This window comes from Nicotiana tomentosiformis, chromosome 1 (genome assembly GCF_000390325.3).
Source record: "Nicotiana tomentosiformis chromosome 1, ASM39032v3, whole genome shotgun sequence".
Classification (NCBI taxonomy): domain Eukaryota; kingdom Viridiplantae; phylum Streptophyta; class Magnoliopsida; order Solanales; family Solanaceae; genus Nicotiana; species Nicotiana tomentosiformis.
Window position 1 is genome coordinate 84298630 of NC_090812.1, and position 22914 is coordinate 84321543.

General features: G+C 37.3%; 1 protein-coding gene across 1 annotated transcript; it reads left to right on the forward strand.

The window, feature by feature from the left end:
- The first annotated feature begins 271 nt into the window (after positions 1-271).
- LOC138907086 (uncharacterized) lies at positions 272-1762 on the forward strand. The gene is made up of 4 exons (XM_070197209.1): positions 272-597; positions 700-833; positions 1164-1490; positions 1572-1762. Exons 1-4 carry the CDS (start codon positions 272-274, stop codon positions 1760-1762), a joined length of 978 nt encoding a protein of 325 aa, XP_070053310.1.
- The last annotated feature ends 21152 nt before the right edge of the window (positions 1763-22914 follow it).

Below are 22914 nucleotides of genomic sequence, written 5' to 3' on the forward strand. Positions count from 1 at the left end.
TAGACAGAAAAATTCTGAGTCCTCAAGAGTGAATAAATTTTTGAAGTTGATTCCTCCATTGTTCCATGGTTCTATAGCTGATGAAGATCCAATGTTGTGGCTGGAGGATGTCAAGAAAGCCCTCCGAGCGATGAAGGCATTTTATGATAAAGCTGTGGAGCTGGGTGCTTACCAGCTTAGAGATGTGGCTGGCGCTTGGTTTGAGATATGGGAAAAGGAAAGAGATGAAGATGATGGTCCACCTACTTAGGAAGAATTTGAAGAGGCCTTCATGGCTAACTATATCCCGGAAGAGGATAGGGAAGCTAAGGCTGCAGAGTTCGAACAACTCAAGCAAGGGAATAAAAGTGTGCAAGAATACTACATGGAATTCATAAGGTTGGCTAAGCATGCTTCTCACATGGTTAAGACAGAAAAAGCAAAGATTCGCAGGTTTGTTGGCGGTTTGGCTTACCACATTAAGGATACAACATCAGTTGCAGCGGTAGGAGTGACATCTTTCTCCTCTGTTGTGGGATCCGCCAAGCACTTAGAAAAAGACAGACAACAAAGGAGAGAAAAAAAAAAGCATAACAAGAAAGTCCGGACAACGAGCAGGTTTAATGGTACGTCCAGCGGAGGTGGAAGGGGTTCCTCTAATAAGGAATCATTAGCACCAGCTCAGTCCAGTCATAAGTAAGGTGGTGGGTCTTCCTTCAGACGTACTCAGAGTTATGGAAACCAGTCTCGCCAATATCAAAATGTTAGGTCATCATCCTCACATAGCCAGAGTTATGCTGAGAAACATTCACAACAACAAGGTCTTTGTGGAACATGTAAGCGGCAACATTCAGGTCAGTGCAAGCTCAAGTTTCATGGTTGCTATCATTGCGGAGACATTGTTCATATAAAGGCCAACTGCCCAAAGTTGTGACGTAATTTTAGTGGGGGATCAACTCATCCTTCTAGTTCCTCAGCTACTACAGTTGCACTTCCACAGGCCCGTGGTACTTAGAATCAGGCCGGGCATGGAGAAGGCAGAGGTGCAAATTGAGTTACTCAGGGAGGGGGACAACCCCGTTTGTTTGCTACACTTGATTGTCAGAGTGCAAAGGCATCTGCAAAAGTTATTACAGGTATACTTCTAGTCTGCTCACATAATGCTTATTCCATAATTGATCCAGGTTCAACGTTTTCGTACGTGACTCCATACTTTGCAATTAACCTCGTGCTAGAAGCTAAACAACTTAGTGAGCCATTCCTAGTATCTACTCCAGTTAGCGAGTCAGTGGAAGCCACAAGAGTCTATAGAGGTTGTATAGTTTCAGTCCAAGGTCGCAGCACCGAGGCCAATCTCATAGAGTTAGAAATGGTGGATTTCGATGTGATCATGGGTATGGATTGGTTGTCTTCTTGCTGTGCTATGTTAGATTGTCGGGCCAAGATAGTCAGATTCCAATTTCTAAATGAAGAAGTCTTAGAATGGAAAGGTAGTTTAGCATCACTTTTAGGTAAGTTTATTTCTTACCTTAAGGCACAATGAATGATCGGTAAGGGGTGTCTCGCCTATTTGGCTCACATCATTAATCCAGAATCGGAACCACCAGCTCTTCAGTCTGTGCCAGTTGTTAGAGAATTTCCAGAAGTTTTCCCAGATGACCTTCCCAGACTTCCTCCTGAAAGAATCATAGACTTTGGCATTGATCTCATGCCAGGCACTCAGCCCATATCTATACCTCCTTATAGGATGGCTCTAGCAGAACTTAATGAGTTGAGGGAATAGTTGAAAGCCCTTCTTGACAAGGGCTTCATCAAGCCGAGTGTTTCACTATGGGGTGCCCCGGTCCTGTTTGTCAAGAAGAAAGATGGGTCTCTCAGAATGTGCATCGACTATCGGCAGTTGAATAAAGTTACCATTAAGAACAAGTACCCACTTCTAAGAATTGATGATTTATTTGATCAACTTGAGGGTGCGAAGTACTTTTCAAAGATAGACTTGAGGTCGGGGTACCAACAGTTGAGAATTAGAGAAGATGATATATCTAAAACAGCCTTTAGAACTCGCTACGGGCACTATGAATTTCTAGTAATGTCCTTCGGGTTGACAAATGCTCCAGCTGCATTCATGGACCTCATGAACAGAGTTTTCAAGCCATTCCTTGATACCTTTATTATCATGTTTATAGACAATATTTTGGTATACTCTAAAAGCAAGGAAGATCATGCAGAACACCCCAGGATAGCCTTGAAGACCTTGAAGGAGAATTAGCTTTATGCCAAGTTTCAAAATGTGAGTTTTGGTTGCAATTAGTGGCATTCTTAGGCCACATGGTATCTAGTGACGACATAAAAGTAGATCCTCAGAAGATAGGAGCAGTCAAGGACTGGCCTAGGCCGACAACGCCAACCGAAATAAGGAGTTTCTTGGGGTTAGCTGGCTACTATAGAAGGTTTGTGGAGGGATTTTGCTCACTTGCAGCTCCATTAACTAAGTTGACTCAGAAAGCAGTTAAGTTCCAGTGGTATGACGCTTGTGAACAGAATTTTCAAGAGTTAAAGAAGAGGTTGACCATTGCACCTGTGTTAGCCTTGCCGACAGGTTCGGGAGGGTTCATAGTGTATTATGATGCCTCTAGAGTGGGTCTTGGTTGTGTCCTTGTGCAAAATGGAAAAGTTATTGCTTATGCTTTCAGGCAGTTAAAGAATCATAAAAAGAACTAGACTACACACTACTTGGAGCTTGCAGCAATGGTGTTTGCATTAATGATATGGCGACACTGCCCTTATGGCGAGCATTCTGAAGTATTTACAGATCACAAAAGCCTCCAGTACATTTTCAAGCAAAAAGAATAAATTTGAGACAAAGAAGGTGGCTCGAGTTATTGAAGAATTATGACATCAATATTATTTTATCACCCGGGCAAAGCTAATATGGTAGCAAATGTAGTTAGTAGGAAATCAATGGGTGTCTTGGCCCATCTTGTAGTATAAAGGCAAACTTTAGGTCGAGAAATTCAAAAACTGGCAAATGATGAAATTAGATTTGATGAGACCGAAGAAGGAGGTATAACTGCTTATGCCTTAGCGCAATCCTCCCTTGTTGCGCATGTTAAGGCTAATCAAGACGAATATCTGTATTTAGTGAAGTTAAAAGAAGGAGTCAGAAACAAAGAAATCACTGTTTTCACTCTAGGAAGTGACAGAGTTTTGAAGTTGAATGATCGGTTATGTGTGCCTGATGTAGATGGTCTGAGAAAGGCCATAATGGAAGAAGCTCACAGCTTGAGGTACTCTATCCACCCAAGTGCTACCAAAATGTATCTGGACTTGAAAGAGTTGTATTGGTGGAAAGGCATGAAGAAGCAAGTAGCAAATCATGTGGCTAAATATTTGAATTGCCAGCAAGTCAAAGCCGAGCATCAAAGGCCAGGTGGCCTAGCTCAAGATATAGAGATACCACAGTAGAAATGGGAAATGATTAATATGGATTTCGTAGTAGGTCTACCTCGTACATACCGTAAGCATGATTCAATTTGGGTTATTGTAGACCGACTGACAAAGTTTGCGCATTTCCTACCAGTAAAGAAGACAGATTCCGCAGAGCAGTATGCACAGTTGTACATCAAAGAAATAGTCTGATTGCATGGTACTCCAGTTTCAATCATATCTGATAGAGGCCCTCAGTTCATGGCGCATTTTTGGCAGGCATTTCAGAAAAGATTAGGTACCAAGGTCAATTTGAGTACCGCTTTCCATCCACAGACCGATGGCTAGGCAGAAAGGACCATTCAGACTCTCGAAGATATGTTGCGTGCACGTGTTATAAATTTTGGAGGTAATTGGGATGATCACTTTCCACTTATAGAATTTTCTTACAATAACAGCTATCAGGTCAGCATTAGTATGGCTCCTTATGAAGCGTTGTATGGGTGAAGATATAGGTCTCCAGTGGGTTGGTTTGAACCAGCAGAGGTGCCGTTGATTGGTCCAGAGTTTGTTTGTGAGGCCTTAGAGAAAGTTCAACTAATCAGAGAAAGACAGAAAGCGGCTCAGAGTCGTCAAAAATTTTATTCTAATAAGAGGCATCGTGAATTAGAGTTCATGGTTGGTGATAAGGTATTTTTGAAAGTTTCACCAATGAAAGGATATGAGGTTTGGTAAGAAAGGAAAACTTAGTCCTAGATTTATCGTACCTTATGAAATTCTAGAAAAGAAAGGAAACGTGGCTTATGAGCTAGCACTTCCTGTTGAGTTGTCCTCTGTTCATCCTGTCTTTCATGTGTCTATGCTTAGAAAGTACATTCATGATGAGTCGCATATAATACATGCCGATACCATAGAAATTAAAGAAGGCTTGACTTATGAAGAGGTACCTATAGAAATTCTCGATAGGAAAGTAAGAAAGTTAAGAACAAAAGATTTAGCATCAGTAAAATTTTTTTAGAGTAATCATGATTCAAAAGAGGCTACGTGGGAGGTCAAGGAGGATATGAGGAAGAAATATCCATATTTATTTGAGGACAAAGGTATGTTAACCTAGGTTTGGTTTGGCGTTTATTTTATATTTATTAAATATAAGTTAGCATGTGCTTATGTCCTTGCTAGATTATACATAGTTGTTAAAATAATTTAGTTTTTGTCAGAGTATATTTAGTTATTTAATAATATAGTTCCATGCCAGAGTACATTTAACTCATTAAAGTGATTTACTTTTGCTAAAGTGTTGTGTTTTAGATTCTTGTTGGTTATTGTAGTACCTCCTTGCCGGAGTATGTGTAATTAGTATATGAGCTGTGTGCAGTGCCTATGAATGGCCTGTTATGGTATATTTAGTTGTTATTAGTGTAGTTGTGGTATTGGTGACAGGGATTATTTTTTGGATAGCTCAATTTACATGGGAGACTCTGCCGAAATGTTTGAAAATTTATGGAGTTAGCCAAAATTTTTGAGACCCTTGGGAAAGTGAGCAGTGCTAAGAGAACTTAAGAAGTTCAAGTGAGTAGAGCTAGCAACATTCGAGGACGAATATTTTTAAGGAGGAAAAATTGTACCACTCCTAAAAAAAAGAGAGATACTTAAAATTGGGCCTAAGGCCCATAGAGTAGTCTGTACGTGAGGGCAATGAAAGGCTTAAGCCTTGAACTAAAGTGAGACAAAAGGCTTAAAAGCCTTAAACAAGTCAGGCTGCTATAAAAATTCTATATGAACAAAACAGAAGGTTTAAACTTATGTTCATTCACGCAAATCTGATACGGAAAAGAGAAACAGAACGCTAAGAAACATAGGCAGCAAGATTATTTACGCAGACAACAAAATTTTAGGGTTCTTTATAAATTACTAATTCTTGAACTCAGGTATATAAAATTCCATATTGTTAATTATTCTAAAATAGTAGTAGGTAAGAATTTAATAGTTAATTCTCTTCTTTCTCTGTATCAACGTTAAATTTCATATTTAGGTGTGAAACTTTAAATTTAATTAAAATGCACTGGTTGTTGTAGAATCAATTATTTGACGGGTATAAATTAGACTAGGGCCTACGTATTGGTTCGAAAAGTTTTGAGGTGAGTTGATATAACCCTTTACTAAAGTGGTTCTACTCACAAAGACATGCCCACAAAGTGTTTGATAAAATACTTTAAAGAGTCAACATGTACTTAATTGGAACGAGTGGGTATATATTAACTAAGTATATTCTAGTTAAAGCTTATGTATTTTACTCGAGAAGTATAAGCATCTATTTTCATATTCTTATGCTTTATTACACGATCTTACATGTTAAATGGTGCACAAGTTTCACACCAATAACGGACACAGTAGTCGTACAACAACAAGCTTACCCAATAACTTTTATTTCAAACACTTTGAGATGTGACACATATCTACTGCCATCCTTATCTTCTACTACCTAGAAATCCCCTCCATATCATTATATGTACATGTAGCAGTACTATAAGACCAGTGTTGGAGTTTTATGTATGCAAAGAGATGATTACCTCGACTTTATGTTCACTTTAAAAAAGAATTCTATGGGAATCACTTATCAAAATTTTGAGAGTTAGAGACAACTTTTAAAAATACTTTGAGTAATTCTATTTCATGTTTATGCTATGTATGCACTCAAGAATATTGATATGAATATTGATAGATCACTTTTCAAACAAGATTTAGACTTGAAAGGTCACAAGAGAAGTTTAGAAAGAAAATATTTTTGGGAGTATCCTCTATTCTGAGAAGGGGTCATCGTCCAGGCCAAGGGTTCCTGACCAAGGTGTTGACTTCCTGAAACTACTTGTGCCAAATTAGGGAGCACACGAGCCGAGGATCTCGTTGCTGAGAATTCACTTAGCCAGGCTAAGGTATGATACATGAGCGCTGAGAACCATGAAGCGAGTGGCACCTTGTAGATTGGGCCTATTCAATCCGATTGGGATCGAACCCGTGCCGATCACACGGTGACTAAGACAAAAATAAGTCAGGATAGTTGAAACTCCCGAAGTATAAAGTGAAGTATTTTTTTTTATAAGAAAGAAAAAGAAAAGAATTTCTTTTAGAATATTCATAAATTGCAAATATGCAATTATTTTAGAATTGTTCTTAGAAGCTTTATGTTTTTCATGCATTTAGAATCTTTGCTCGTAATGTATATTTTATTAAAGTTTCATCCTTTGTCATTGAGACTCACTGAGTACAATGGATGGTACTGACGTTCTCTTTTGGGAACCTACATTGGTCTGCGGTATAACGTATGAATTGGTTTTGCAGACGAGCATAGATGAGCATGCTACTGGTTAGGACTTTCCTCTCTTCCAGTGCTATTGGTGAGCTCCGCTTTTGTTCGTGGAGTATTACTTTGAGTCATCTTTATTTAGTTATTTCTTTGTTTACTTGGAGAACTAGCCAGACAATCTAATGTCTTGAGCAGTGCGTCAGTTATCAATAGAGGCTTCATAGACATAGTCGGTGGGTTGAGATTCAGATGTTATTGATAATAACTTAGCAGTATTTCATTGGTTACTATGGATAAAGTTTTGAAATTGGTTTAATTTTAGATATTTAAATTAATTAAAAGTATTTGATTAAAGTATTGCCTTATTGAATATAAAGTTTAAAGTTATAATAGATTTGATAAGCGCAGATGGTTCGCTCGATCAAGTTTAGTGATCGGGTGTCGATCACGGCTTGTTCAAAAAATGGGTCGTGACACAAATTAAGATTATAATTAAGTAGAATATTTATTGTTTAGTGTGAGGACATAGGCGATGGATCAATTTGCCGTAAGATGTTTGACATTTTTATTTATTTATAAATAATTGGCTCCTTTAGTTAGCATCTTGTATATGACGAGGTTTCACTCGGTAATAGAGTTATTGTGTGGCAGTTAATTGTCTATGTGCAAAGTTTGGTGTTTGTTTGTAACAAACTTTCAATGCTTCCATGTATTTAATTACAATTTAATTGTTTATCTTCGTGGGTAATTTTATTGATAAAATTAGTACTTTAATTTTACATGTATAATTATTTACTTAAAATTTTATTTTAATACATTAATATTATTTTATAAACCGTATGCCAAAAAAGTAGTGTATATATATACACACACGTGGGTCGCCCTAAATTAAAAAGTTAAATTACTTTAATACCCCTCTAAAATTTAATAATACTTTACTTCTATTATTAAAAAAATCCACCCTTACAAAATTCTTCACGAACAGACACAACCATTCCATAAATCTCATGAACATTATTTTCTACACTTTTCTTACACAACAACTAGAACTTCAGACGTAACCAAAAAAATTTTAAAAACAAAGGGAAAAATACATAAGATGCACCTTGAACTTGTCCCCAAAAATCAGTTTCCAATTCAACCTTTACGGGCATTCATTTTCCACCCTATACTTGTCCGAAATGAATTTAATACCTCCCTGAAAGATGTGGCAAAGAGAAAAAAAGAATCTTCTTAAACGCGAGTGAAGAGCCAAAAACAAGGTTTAAAACTCATTAAATTGTACACATGTCAAATATTTATTGGACATTATGTATCTAATACACTTAATTAGCAGTGACCCTCTTTTCTTTTCTTTTTTCTTTCTTTTTTTTCCCCCTCTTTCCTCCTCCTTTTATTTTTATATCAGTAAAACCTCCATTGATGTCGATCCCCCCTTCCTTTACCTTACAAAAAATTAAGATGGAAAATTAATTAAAGAGTGCAAAAATCATTGGCTGTATTTTCACATTTGATTAATGAAAACCCATGAAAAGGATTTAACATGAAAAAATTCAATTAAACTATAAAATCCGACCAGATGCTGGCCGGAAAATTTCCTTCGACGCCGGCGAGCTTCCATTTTCTCCGGTCAAACTCCAATCACATTCCTATCTCTCTTCTCAACCCTTTTCCTCTTGGTAAATATTACAATGCCAAAAATTTTAATTAACCTGAAAACTATTTATCTAAATTAAAAGTTTTCAATTGGGGTGAATGGTATGAAGGGAGTCTTAGAGAAGAGATTTTAGAACAAATATAAGGAAAGAGATGCAAATTTATAAATAAAAAAAATAAGGAAAAGGAGTAAAAAAAATTTTTAAAAAAAAGTTAAAATCAAATTGAATCTGGTGTGGTAATATGTGGCGAAGACGTAGGGAGAGTGTGCAATACCTTCCACTGTGCGACTAGTTGTATATGTCTTAGAGAGGTATTAAATTCACTTTGAACAAGTATAAGGTAGAAAAAGAACGCCCGTAAAGGTTGAGTTGGAAACTGACTTTTGGGGACAAGTTCAAGGTGCATCTTATGTATTTTCCCAAAACAAAAAACCTTCTGTATCGATCACGATCTTCCATGTGTTGTCATGTACCCAAATGAACTTCATGATATGGACGCATAGAAGTGTTCGATTATAATATATACTACATCCGTTTCAGTTTATGTGAACTTGTTTCTTTTTTGGTCCGTTCCAAAAAGAATAACTCCTTTCCAAAATTAGAAACAATTTTGCTTAAACTTACAATTCTACCCTTAATGAGAATCTTTTATAGCTACACAAATACTTTGGGCTCCTTTTTGAATTGTTTAGGACCACAAATTTCAAAAGTCTTCATTTTTTCTTAAACTCCGTACCCAGTTAAACAGATTCACATGAATTGAAACGGGGAGAGTAACATAAAAATCATTGTTTTACAAAAAGTCCAAGAGAAAAGTGATTATTACTAAGTGGCTCTCCTATTCTTATGGAGTCGGTGCAGGAAAACAAAAGCATCATTTCATGGTTTGCATGAGGATCATGTCTTTGGATTATCAAAAGAAGGAAATTTGGAGTTTTTTCATGATTGCTTTCCATTTGATTTTAAATTCATGAGATATGGATCAATGCTTCAAGTTTGTTAACATGTAGCGCTGGAAAACTTATAATGATTTCCTGAAAATTGAATCAAAATTACCAAACGTTGCAAAGTAATATAGCAAGTTAGAAAAAAAGGTGTATATTCGAATTTATCAGAGGCTATAATAATCAATTTTGAGTCATAATGCACATAGTGGGCGTCAATGTTTCTTACTTGGCGGAGAAAAGGCCAAATACATAGACAGCTATCTAAAGTTGTCACATTTTTTCATTTAAACACCTCAACTAAGGTTGTTTCCTATTGAACGCATAATGTTAGTTGGAAGTGTGTTGAGGAAAAACCCAAAATCATATATTATCTTTGGCTTTAGACTCAAAATCATACATATTCTTTCACTTGGAGCACTAATAGTCCATTTACTTTAACAAAATAGTGTACTTTTAGTTATAAGCCTAAACACATTTAGTTTTTTAACAGTAACCTCTCACATGCCCTTTTATTCCCTACAAACGGTTTGTTATCTCTATCTTCCATCATTTTTTGTCAAGAGAGTAATACCAAAAGCAGCTGAAATTTCTGAAAACCAAAATTGCTTTTGGAAAATCCGAGATATCGCCAAATTTTTCTTCACTAAGTTTTCTTCACCTTTCAATGGCGGCTCTCACCTGATTTTCGAGCTCTTTGACTCTATTGGCAACAATCAACCTTCTTTAATTATATTTGTCTCTACGTGCAGCTTGGCTTGATCCAAGAGCTTATCAAGATTGATAGATATCCTCAACTTTGTATACTATATTAATACAGATTTTTTTGACAAGCTTTTTCCAGCGCTTGTTGTTGCTTTGATTTTTCGCAGCATCCTCTTAGTTAGGAAAGTATTGAGGTTTTTAAACTTTTTCACAAGATGTTCAAGCTCTCCCCTTTGCACCAACAATTAGCTTCACATTTTAACTTATTGTCTGCAATAGTTTATGCAGTAAAAGATTGAGCACTGCACCTGCTATCTTTCTTTCTTTATTTTCAGAATTGTTCTCTTACACTTCCTTTATTTTCAGAATTGTTCTAATAGTTTCTTTATAGATGTGTACTCTCTTTGCAAAAACAATTGAAGACAAAGAGACATAGTAACGATTCGCTTGGAGGGAACAAAAATTATGTGACAGAAACGTGAGGAGGTATCTGTTAAAAAACTAATGGTGTTTAGGCTTATGATCAAAAGTGCATCATTTTGTTAAAGTAAATGGACTATTAGTGCTATATGTGAAAGAATATATATAATTTTAAGTTTAAATCCAAAGATAATGTATCATTTTAACTTTTTCTCGAAGTGTGTTTACTGAACACAAATGCCTCGAAGTGTGTTTATTGAACACAAATGAGTGACATGGTGCAATGATTGTATTCCACTCCTTTTCAGTGCGTGGAAGGTCTCTGAAATGGATTAGTCGTTTCTTTCTTTTTTTCTTTTTCTCTGTTTCCGGTTGTTACTCTATTTTCTATTTTTTGTCTTTCTTGTTTCCGTTTTTTTGGTAGGGCCAGGGGAGGGAAGGAAGGAATGGGGTGCTTTTTCTGCTTTTTCACCCAAAAGAAGGTGACTGCTCTTTGACCAAATCCATTTCTTCCATAGAAATAAATTTTGATCATTCTTCAGTGAAATTCATTTTCAAAAGACCCATTTACAGTCCCATAAAAGAAAACCAAATAAATTTACACCCATTAATTCATATAAAGAAAGAAACTAAAATTTCAAGAACAGATTATCCACTTCTTCTATCAGTATTTTGAAGATGGCTTTCGATTAGAGTCTTAAAAACTGTTATTATTCTGTATTCAAAACCAGTAAATCAATAAACGTTAGTTTAAGGAAAAAAATAAAGCAGAGAAAATTTCGAGCCCACAAGTTTCTTGTATTTCCTTTAGGAATTTAATCCCCTCACAATGCCCAAGGTTGCGGATTAATTCCTCCCAGGATAGAACAGAATAACTATTCTGTGATAGCGGTACTTCAAATCACAGAATTTCGGCGAACTCAAATGGCGGAGCAAATCACAAAAAATTATGTGATAGCGGCACTTCAGATTTTTCAGTGGTGGAAAATGAGGCTAAGCCTCTATATTTATAGACAATGAAAGGGGGAGATGAAGAGGTGCAATCCAAGAGGTGCTTCTTCCATTTCCCATTCACACCCTAATAAAAGGGTGAGATGAAGATGTGCAATCCAAGAGGTGACTCTTCCATTTCCTATTCACACCCAAGAGGTGCCTCTTCCAATTCCCATTCACACCCCTTAATAAAAACGCTACAATCCCCCACATGAATGGAGAATGGACATATGTGGAAAAACATGCATGAAAATACTGCGTGATTCGCAATTAAGGATTAATCGCATTTGGATAAGTAGGTTTTCCTTTGAACTTTCCGTAGTGAGATTATGTCGGATATACTCGGTCAATCGCTAGATTTGATATCTTTGAGCCGTCGAACTTTGGAGTATACTTAAACAACCATAAGTCACACAATCAACCCTTAACCGTCTTTGGTTCTCATTGTTGTGTTCGTTTCAGCCATGAACACCACCTGGTTCATAAGTGCGTAGAGAACTGGCCTTACAGAATTCTCCTTGAAGCAGCTTATATTTCACACTTACATAGGTGATTCCTAAGCGTGTTATCCCGTAGATACACTATTTGATATACCCCGTATCAAATTTAGAAACCATTAAAAGCCTTAACGCTTTATCCTTGGTACTGAACATTGTCTCATCACGAGAATGGACCAAAAAAAAAATTTTATTTGATAATGTTGAACCGTCATTAATGACTTTGTTTGATATCCTTGAACCTAGATCTTGGGGTCTCCAGTCTTCTAGGTAGAGTTACCGCCACATTGACTTGTCCTCGGCCATAGTCCCATTCCCTTTGATGACTTCTCAACCGCCTCTCTAGGTAGACCTTTTGTAAGCGGATCCGATACATTATCTTTTGATTGTACATAGTCAATTGTGATAATTCCACTAGAGAGTAGTTGTCTAACGGTATTATGCCTTCGTCGAATGTGACGAGATTTTCCGTTATATATAACGCTCCCAGCCCTTCCTATTGCTGCTTGACTGTTGCAATGTATGCATATAAGTGCCAAAGGTTTGGGCCAAAAAGGAATATCATCTAAGAAATTCCGGAACCATTCAGCTTCTTCACCGACCTTGTCTAAAGCTATAAACTCAGACTCCATTGTAGAGCGGGTGATGTATGTCTGTTTGGCCGACTTCCAAGACACTTCTCCTTCACCAATGATAAACACATATCCACTTGTGGATTTTGATTCCATTGATTCGGTGATCCAATTTGCATCACTATATCTCTCAACAACTGCGGGATAATTATTGTAATGCAATGCATAGTCTTGGGTATATTGCAAATATCCCAAAACTCATTTCATTGCTATCCAATGAGCTTGGTTGGGATTACTTGTGTATCAACTAAGCTTACTTATCGCACAAGCTATATCAGGTCGTGTACAATTCATAATGTACATCAAACTTCCCAATACTCGAGCATATTCCAATTGAGACTTGCTTTGACCTTTATTCTTTACAAGAGTATGGTCTAAATCAATTGGCATTTTTGCTTCTTTAAAGTCCAAATATTTGAACTTTTCAAGTACCATTTTAATATAATGAGATTGAGACAAAGCTAGACCTTGAGGAGTTTGAAGGATCTTAATTCCCAAAATTAAATCGGCAACTCTTAAATCTTTCATATCAAACTTACTAGTAAGCATGCGCTTAGTAGCATTTATGTTAGCAATGTCGTTACTCATTATCAATATATCATCCACATATAAACAAACAATGACTATTTGATTTGGAGTATTCTTAATGTAAACACATTTGTCACACTCATTGATCTTGAAACCATTTGACAATATTGTTTGGTCAAATTTCGCATGCCATTATTTTGGTACTTGTTTTAGTCCGTAAAGTGACTTAACAAGTCGACACACCTTTTTTTCTTTTCCGGAAACTACAAACCCTTCAGGTTGTTCCATATAGATTTCTTCCTCTAAATCTCCATTTAAGAAGGCTGTCTTTACATCCATCTGATGGATTTGAAGGCCATACACGGCGGCTAACGCTATTAACACCCGGATAGATGTAATCCTTGTTACCGGCGAGTATGTGTCAAAGTAATCAAGACTTTCTCGTTGTCTAAACCCTTTAACAACTAATCTTGTCTTATATTTTTCAATAGTACCATCAGCTTTCATTTTCCTTTTGAAAATCCATTTAGAACCCAAAGGTTTATTTTTTGGAGGAAGATCAACCAATTCTCAAGTATGATTACATAATATGGATTCTATCTCACTATTGACTGCCTCTTTCCAATATTATGCTTCCGAGGAAGACATTGCTTCTTTGAACGTTTGAGGCTCATTTTCCAACAAAAATGTCAGAAAATCTGATCCAAATGAAGTAGTTGTCCTTTGACGTTTGCTACGTCTTGGATTTTCTTCATTAAACGTACTTTCCTTTTCTTCTTCTCGAGGTCGCTTAGATTTTTCACTAGACGACTCGCATTCATTTTTATACGGATAAATATTCTCAAAGAATTCAGCATTATCGGATTTGATTACCGTATTAATATGAATGTCGGGATTTTTTAATTTATGAACCAGAAAACGATATGCTTTACTATTTCTTGCATATCATACGAAAACGCAATCAACCGTTTTCGGTCCAATCTTCACCCTTTTGGGTTTAGAAATTTGCACTTTAGCCAAACACCCCCACACTTTAAAATATTTTAAGTTGGGTTTCCTACCTTTTCATTTTTCATATGGAATAGATTGCGTTTTGTTATGGGAAACTCGGTTGAGCATTTGATTCGCTGTAAGAATAGTTTCCCCCCACAAGTTATGGGGTAAACCCGAACTTATCAATAAGGCATTCATCATCTCCTTTAACGTTCTATTCTTTCTTTCCACAATTCAATTAGATTGCGGTGAGTAAGGGGCAGTTGTTTGGTGAATAATGCCATATACCAAATATATTTCTTCAAAAGGAGATTCATATTCACCACCCCTATCACTTCATATCATTTTAATCTTTTTGTTTAGTTGTGTTTCAACTTTATTTTTATATTGCTTGAATGCCTCAATTACTTCATCTTTACTATTAAGTAAGTAAATATAGCAATATCTAATACTATCGTCAATAAAAGTTATGAAATACTTTTTCCCACCACGAGATGGTATTGACTTCATGTCACAAATATCAGTGTGAATTAAGTCTAAAGGATTTGAATTCCTTTCAACTGACTTATAAGGATGTTTAACATACTTTGATTCCACACATATTTGACATTTCGAGTTATTGCATTCAAACTTCGGCAATACTTCCAAATTAATCATTTTTCACAAAGTTTTGAAGTTGACGTGGTCTAAACGTTCATGCCATAAATTATTTGCCTCAAGCAAGTAAGAAGAAGCTGAAATTTTATTCATATCAATGGAAATTACATTGAGTTTGAAAAGGCCATCCATAAGGCAGCCTTTTCCTACATACATTTCATTCTTACTAACTACAACCTTGTCGGAAATAAAAACACACGTAAAGCCATTCTTGACTAGAAGTGATGTCGAGACTAAATTCTTCCGTAATTCAGGAATATGAAGGACATCATTTAGAGTCACAATCTTGCCAGAAGTCATCTTCAAATTTATCTTACCCGTTCCTTCAATTTTTGCAGTAGCGAAATTTGCCATTAAAACTGTCTCGTTAGGTCCAACGGGAGCATAAGAAGTAAACAACTCCTTGTTAGCACAAACATGACCAGTTGCCCCCAAATCAATCCACCATTCTCTAGGATTTCCGAGTAGGTTGCACTCCAAAAGCATGACACATAAATCGTCTATTTCATCATTCTTCTCAATCATGTTTGCTTGACTTTTCTTCTTGTCCTTCTTTAGTGCACGACATTCGACAGTTTTGTGTCCAACCTTTCCACAGTTGTGGCAATTACCTTTGAACTTCTTTTTCTCTTGGTTAATTCTTTGGACCAGACGAATTCTTTCTCTTTTTGCTCGTTGAAGCTTCCTCAACAATATTTGCACCCATAATTGAATTTCCACGAGACTTCTTCTCAGCAGCCTTGTTGTCCTCTTCAATCCATAGACGAACAACAAGGTCTTCAAGCATCATCTCCTTGCGCTTATGTTTCAAGTAATTCTTAAAGTCCTTCCACAGTGGAGGCAGCTTTTCAATAAATGCCGCAACTTGAAACGCTTCATTTATTACCATACCTTCAATCATAAATTTATAATTAGTAAAATAATCAATATCTTGAATAAAAATATTTACTCGGTATGAACAATAACTTGCAATTCTTGGACTTGCTTTATGTCAGATTTACCGTCAACCATTTTGAAATCCAGAAATTTGGCGGCCACAAACTTCTTTAGTCTAGCATCTTCAGTGTTATACTTCTTTTCAAGAGCATTCCACAATTATCTTGATGTTTTCATGACACTATAAACATTGTACAAGCCGTCTTCTAAGCAACTTAAAATATAGTTTTTGCATAAGAAGTCAGAATGCTTCTATGCCTCAGTGACAACAAATCGCTCATTTTCAGGAGTTTCTTCTCCCATAACTGGAACGTCTTCGCTGATAAAGTGCTGTAAACTGAGTGTGGCAGGTAGAAGAATATTTTTTGCTGCCAACGCATAAAGTCTACACCAGAAAACTTTCCGCACTTGTTGCCATTGCAGCAGTAGTCCCAACAGAACCATTCTGTTGTTCCGCACTTGTTCTCATTTTTTTGGAAAAGTAATTGACAAACATAATTAGTATCTCAGTGAAGTTTTTATATCTTCAAACCGAATACAAGCAACCGAGTTTTTATATCTTGGATTGAGTAGAAAGTCACAAAGACTTTAGTCTCAAATATTAGTAGAAAATCCGAAGATTTTAATCTCCAAAACGGGAGTAGAAAATCAATAAGATTTTAGTCTCCCAAAATAGAATGTAAGATGAATACAGAAATAATTATTAAATTCCTTAAGCTTGTTATTATTCTGTATTCAAAATTAGTAAATCAATAAACATTAGTTTAAGGAAAAAACAAAGCAGAGAAAATTCTGAGCCCACAAGTTTCTTGTGTTTCCTTAAGGAATTTAATTCCCTCACAATGCCCAAGGTTGCGGATTAATTCCTTCCAGGATAGAATAAAATAACTATTCTGTGATAGTGGCACTTCAAATCACAGAATTTCGGCGAACTCAAATGGCGGAGCAAATCACACAAAATGCTTACGTTTTACTTTTGAATAACCAATGCAGTATGCCAAAAATTGAGGGGAGAGATTTCAGATTTTTCAGTGGTGTAAAATGAGGCTAAGCCACTCTATTTATAGACAATGAAAGGGTGAGATGAAGAGGTGCAATCCAAGAGGTGCCTCTTCCATTTCCCATTCACACCCCAATAAAAGGGTGAGATGAAGAGGTGCAATCTAAGAGGTGCCTCTTCTATTTCCCATTCACACCCAAGAGGTTCCTCTTCCATTTCCCATTCACACCCCTTAATAAAAACGCTAAAAAAAATAATGAATTCTTGTGATGTCAAACACAAAAATTTGGAATGTTTTGTTTTCTACCATTAAAGGATTAAGGAAGATGTTTGTTGTGAAATCTTCCTATCAGAAATCAACCAGCCTCACCGGATATTAATTCTTTTTCGAAAATCCACCATAAACTAAGTGGGTTTCTTTGAACTCTTGTTCAGATTTTAATTAAAATGCTTCTATTCTGTATTTCTTTCAAGCAAAAGCATTCTCCTGTACTGTCATGGTACTCCATATTTTTTTATATTAGATTCTCCATTTTCCCGACTTACTAAGTTCTACTTTATGTTCTATCATTTGTTTACTTTGGCTGCTCAGTACGTTGAATGGTGGAGGGGAGAGAAGATGAAGGAATGGGCAGGGGTGCGAAAATAGATTTTTTTTGGGTCAACAACAATTTTTCAATAATTACTTAGGCATAAAAGCCACGTGTCTCTGTTTCCTTCGTCATTTGCCACGCCATCAGCAAGTGAGTTACACACACTTTATTGTTTTGACTGATTATCAGAGAAGGGTTCAATAGACACACTACATACTAACATTAGGTGTTTAATAGGAAACAACATTAGTTGAGGTGTCTAAGTGAAAAAGGGCTGTCTACGTATTTGGCCGGGAGAAAATGATGGACATACCATCCTTGTATGCAAATCTTCCTATTACATTGTCACGACTCAAAATCACACTTGTTGTGATGGCGCCTATCTTAATACCAGACAAGTTGACAACCTCAATAAATGACAAATTTCTTTAAGTTTGAAAACATAATATTTGAATTCAATAGAAAATCTCACAAATAGTAATACAAATACACTCCCAAAATCCGGTGTCACTGAGTACATGAGCATCTAAATGATGACATAGTCTGACTGATACAAACATTGTCTGGAAATGTAGAACAATACAAATAACTAAAGGAAAAGAAAGTCAAGGTTTGCGGACGCCAAACAGCTACCTCGATAGTCTCCAAAGATGAAACTCCGAAGTCTAGCAACCGCCGTATCTGGAAGTACCTGAATCTGCACACGAAGTGTAGAGTGTAGTATGAGTACAACCGACCACATATACTTAATAAGTAACAAGACTAACCTTTGGGCTGAAAGTAGTGACGAGCTCAACAGGTACAGTCCAATATAAAAATAACAGTACAATAATGTAGGCATTTTCTCAAGTTCAACAAATAAGTCCAATACAAGTAAAATAAATGAATTATGCATGATATGAGGAATATGACATCTCTATATCTACATACCAAATTATATGTTATATGTGATGTACCACAATGGAAACCTCGTGTACTCACACTCTAAGAATACTCAATCACTCAGTACTGTATATGGCCAATCCAACCCAGGGAACTCCATCCCAAATAGAAATAAATAAAGCAACTCCATGCATAAGGAACTCCATCCCATATATATATATAAATAAAATAAAGAAACTCCATGCCTACGGAACTCCATCCCAAATATAAATAAATAAGACAACTCCATGCCTAAGGAACTCCTTCCCAAATATAAAGAAACTGCGCTCATTGTGGGGGTGCAGACTCCGGAAGGGCTCTTTCAGCCCAAGAGCTATAATAAGTAAATAAAAACATATTGTGGCATGCAGCCCGATCCCATAAATATCACTCAAAATCTCCAGTCTCTCGGGCTCACAATGACACGAAATTGGCCCGACATGATGATATTATGTATCAATGAATGTCAATAGAGACTGAAATATGATATGCAAATGAAGGATGTGCCTGAGTACACAATTACAATTTAAACAAATAATTCAACAACAACATGATCCATGTGTCACGACCCTAAATTTTCCTCCATAGGATGTCGTGATGGAACCTATTCTCTAAGACTAGGTAAGCCTATCAATGCGGAATAACAATAAAAATATGAAATAAATAAATTTACAAACTCACATAATTACAACTCCCAAAACCCGGTAGAAATAAGTCACAAGCTTCTAAGAATTTATTCTCTATGTCTCTATACATTAGAGTCTAAAGAAAATAAGGAAGACAACATAATAAGATTGAAGGGGACTCCAGAGTCTGCGGACGCTAGCAGATATACCTCGAAGTCTCCTCGTACAACTAGTTCACTGATGCCTGGTCTGATAAGATGTACCTGGATCTGCACAAAAAGATGTGCATAAGCGTAGTATGAGTACACCACATCAGTAACCAGTAAGTGCCAAGCCAAACCTCGGTAGAGTAGTGATGAGGTCGAGGTCAAAAATAAAAATCGAGGTCAAAATCGAGGTCGAGGTCGAGGTCAAAAATCGAGGGCAGCGCCTGGACAGAGACTTTAAGTTATAAAATGGGGGCTTTGTCCCATTTTCCATTTTTGACAAATTGGAGCTTTGTGAGAGGCGATTTTTGAGAGATTTTCAAGGAAAAAATTAGGATTTGAGTCGATCGGAGTCGAAAAATCGAGGAAAAGGCATACTACTTGACTGATTGAGCATGATTTGAGGTAAGTGACTTGTCTAACCTTGCGTGGGGGAAATTCCCCTTAGGATTTGGTATTGATATGAAAATGTTGATGTGTTGAAAGTCATGTACACGAGGTGACGAGTGTGTACACGGGCTAAATGTGGAAGATTATGTCTTTAAATTGTGTAGAGCATTGTTGCATATTAATTAAATTATTTTATTCTGTTATATTCATCATCATTAATATATTTTCGTATTTTAAATTTACCGGACCTGTTCCTACTAAGTGTGTTACCTGTTGAGTTGAAACTCTATTTCTTTTGTTCTCTGTATTATTTGAAGGATAAATTTCTTAAATTTAAATATTAAAAAAATGAAGTATTTTACATTTAAAGTTTTGATATTTAGACAAGGTGTTAAATTGGTGAAATATTATTTTTGCTGAATATTTTGTGAGATTTTTGTATCCATTGTGATTGAGTTGTGAGCTCTTTATTGTGAAAAGAAATATTATTGTTGTTGATTTTTGACATGAGCCATGAGCTCTTTATTGTGGAAAAATATTGTTATTGATTTATTTTGGTAAGTTGAGATATTTGGGCACTTGAGGTGCAAATTGTGATATATTGTGATATTGATACGCATGCGGTGGTATAAGGTCTGGGTGTTGAAATGCATGCGGTGAGATAAAGGTGGCTTGATACGTGTTGCTAGTATGGGAACTACTAAAAGTCATACGGTGTGATAAGGGTGGTTAATACGCGGGATGCTATTTCGGGAAAAATATTTCTTTAAAAATTTAATGCGATACCAACTTGTCACCATTTGAACTTAAGCTTTAAACCTTGGAACTAAGTATTCCAATTCATTCAGAAACCTCATCGGACCCGAACCAATTACCCCGACAAGTCACACAACAACTGTAAAGCAAAATTGAGCAGTAAATGGGGGGGGGGGGGGAGGTTGTAATACTCAAAATAACCGGATGGGTCGTTACATTCTCCCCCTCTTAAACAAACGTTCGTCCTCGAACAGGTTTAGAATTATACCTGGAGTCTTAAATAGGTATGGATATTTGCTATGCATCTCCCGCTCAGTCTCCCAAGTAGCTTCTCCGTCTGGCTGGCCTCTCCACTGCACCTTCACTGAAGCTATGTTCTTTGATCTTATCTTTCTAACCTGTCTGTCCAAAATGGCCGGCCACTGGTTCCTCGACATAAGATAGATCCTTGTCCAACTGGACTGGGCTGAAGTCTAACACATGAGATGGATCGTCGTGATACTTCCAGAGCATGGAAACATGGAACACTGGATGAACTGCAGAGAGGCTAGGTGGTAGTGCAAGTCTATAAGCCACCTCTCCAACTCTCTCAAGAATCTCAAAAGGCCCAATATAACTAAGGCTCAACTTGCCCTTCTTCCCGAACCTCATAACACCCTTCATAGGCGAAACCCGGAGCAAGATCCGCTCACCAACCATGAATGCAACATCATGAAACTTTCGATCCGCATAACTCTTCTGTCTAGATTGGGCTGTACGAAGTTGATCCTGAATCCATTTAACCTTTTCCAAGGCATCCTGAACCAAGTCTATACCCAATAGCCTAGCCTCGCCCGGTTCAAACCAACCCACTAGAGACCGGCACCGCCTACCATACAAGGCCTCATACAGAGCCATCTGAATGCTCGATTGCTAGTTGTTGTTGTAAGCAAACTCCGCAAGTGGTAATAACTGATCCCAAGCACCCCCAATATCTATCAGACACGCACGAAGCATATCCTCCAGTATCTGGATAGTGCGCTCGGACTGTCCGTCCGTCTGAGGGTGAAATATTGTACTCGACTCCACACGAGTACCCAAATCTCGCTGTACAGCCCTCCAGAACCGTGATGTAAACTGCGTACCCCAATCAGAGATGATAGATACAGATACGCCATGAAGTCTAACAATCTCGCGAATATAGACCTGAGCCAGCTGTTCCGAAGAGTAAGTAGTAACTACAGGAATGAAATGGGCTGACTTGTTAACTTATCCACAATCACCCAAACTGCATCGAACTTCTTTTGAGTCCGTGTGAGCCCAACAACAGAATCCATAGTGATCCACTCACATTTCCATTCTGGAATCTCTAATTTCTGAAATAATCCACCCGGTCGTTGATGCTCATACTTCACCTGCTGTCAATTTAGGCACCAAGCTACATATTCCACTATATCTATCTTCATCCACCTCCACCAATAGTGTTGTTTCAAGTCCCGATATATCTTTGTAGCACTCGGATGAATGGAGTACCGTGAACTGTGAGCCTCCTGGAGAATCAACTCATGCAAACCATCTACATTAGGCACACATAGCCTGCCCTACATTCGTAATACACTGTTATCTCCAATAGTGACTTCTTTGGCATCACCGTGCTGAACTGTGTCCTTAAGGACAAGCATATGGGGATCATTATACTGACGCTCCCTGATACGATCATACAGAGAAAATTGATAAACCACACAAGCCAAAACTCGGCTCGGCTCGAAAACATCCAATCTAACAAACTGGTTGGCCAAGGCTTGAACATCCACGGCTAAAGGCCTCTCGACTACTGGTAAGTATGCTAAGCTACCCAAACTCTCCGCCTTACGACTCAAGGCATCGGCCACCACATTGGCCTTTCCGGGATGATAGAGAATGGTGATATCATAATCCTTAAGCAACTCCAACCACCTTCACTACCGTAAATTAAGATCCCTCTATTTAAATAGATGTTGTAGACTCCGGTGATCGGTGTAGACCTCACAATGGATACCGTACAAATAATGCCTCCAAATCTTCAAGGCATGAAAAATAGCTGCTAACTCAAGGTCGTGGACTAGATAATTCTTCTCATGTACCTTTAACTGTCTGGACGCGTAGGCAATCACCCTACTATCTTGCTTCAACACTGCGCTGAGACCAATACGCGATGCATCACAATACACAATATAAGACCCTGAACCTGTAGGTAATACCAATATTGGGGCTATAGTTAAAGTTGTCTTGAGCTTTAGGAAGCTCTCCTCATATTCCTTGGTCCACCTGAATGGAGCACCCTTCTGGGTCAATTTGGTCATAGGTGCAACAATAAAAGAGAAACCCTCAACAAATCGGTGATAATACCCTGCCAAAACACCGAATCTCAGTAGCTGATGATGGTCTGGGCCAACTCTGCACTGCTTCAATTTTCTTCGGATCTACCTTAATCCCTTTGCACGAAACTATATGACCCAAATATCCTACTGAATCAAGCCAGAATTCACACTTTGAAAATTTTGCATATAACTTCTTTTCTCTCAAAGCTTGAAGCACAGTCCCCAGGTGTTGTTCATGATCTTCCCTACTCCGGGAATACACCAGAATGTCGTCAATAAACACAATGACGAAAGAATCAAGATATGGATGAAATACATTATTCATTAAGTGCATAAATGTTGCTGGGGCGTTGGTTAGCCCAAATGACATTACAAGGAACTCATAATGACCGTACCAAGTCCTGAAAGCAG

What these genes read in the sequence shown, in the direction of transcription:
- LOC138907086 (XM_070197209.1), top strand. Translation starts at nt 272, where the DNA reads ATGGCTAACTATATCCCGGAAGAGGATAGGGAAGCTAAGGCTGCAGAG. An exon ending in AAAGTCCGGACAACGAGCAG is followed by an intron (nt 598 to 699) that starts GTTTAATGGTAC and finishes GTCTTCCTTCAG; the next exon opens with ACGTACTCAGAGTTATGGAA. An exon ending in TAGTTTAGCATCACTTTTAG is followed by an intron (nt 1,491 to 1,571) that starts GTAAGTTTATTT and finishes TCATTAATCCAG; the next exon opens with AATCGGAACCACCAGCTCTT.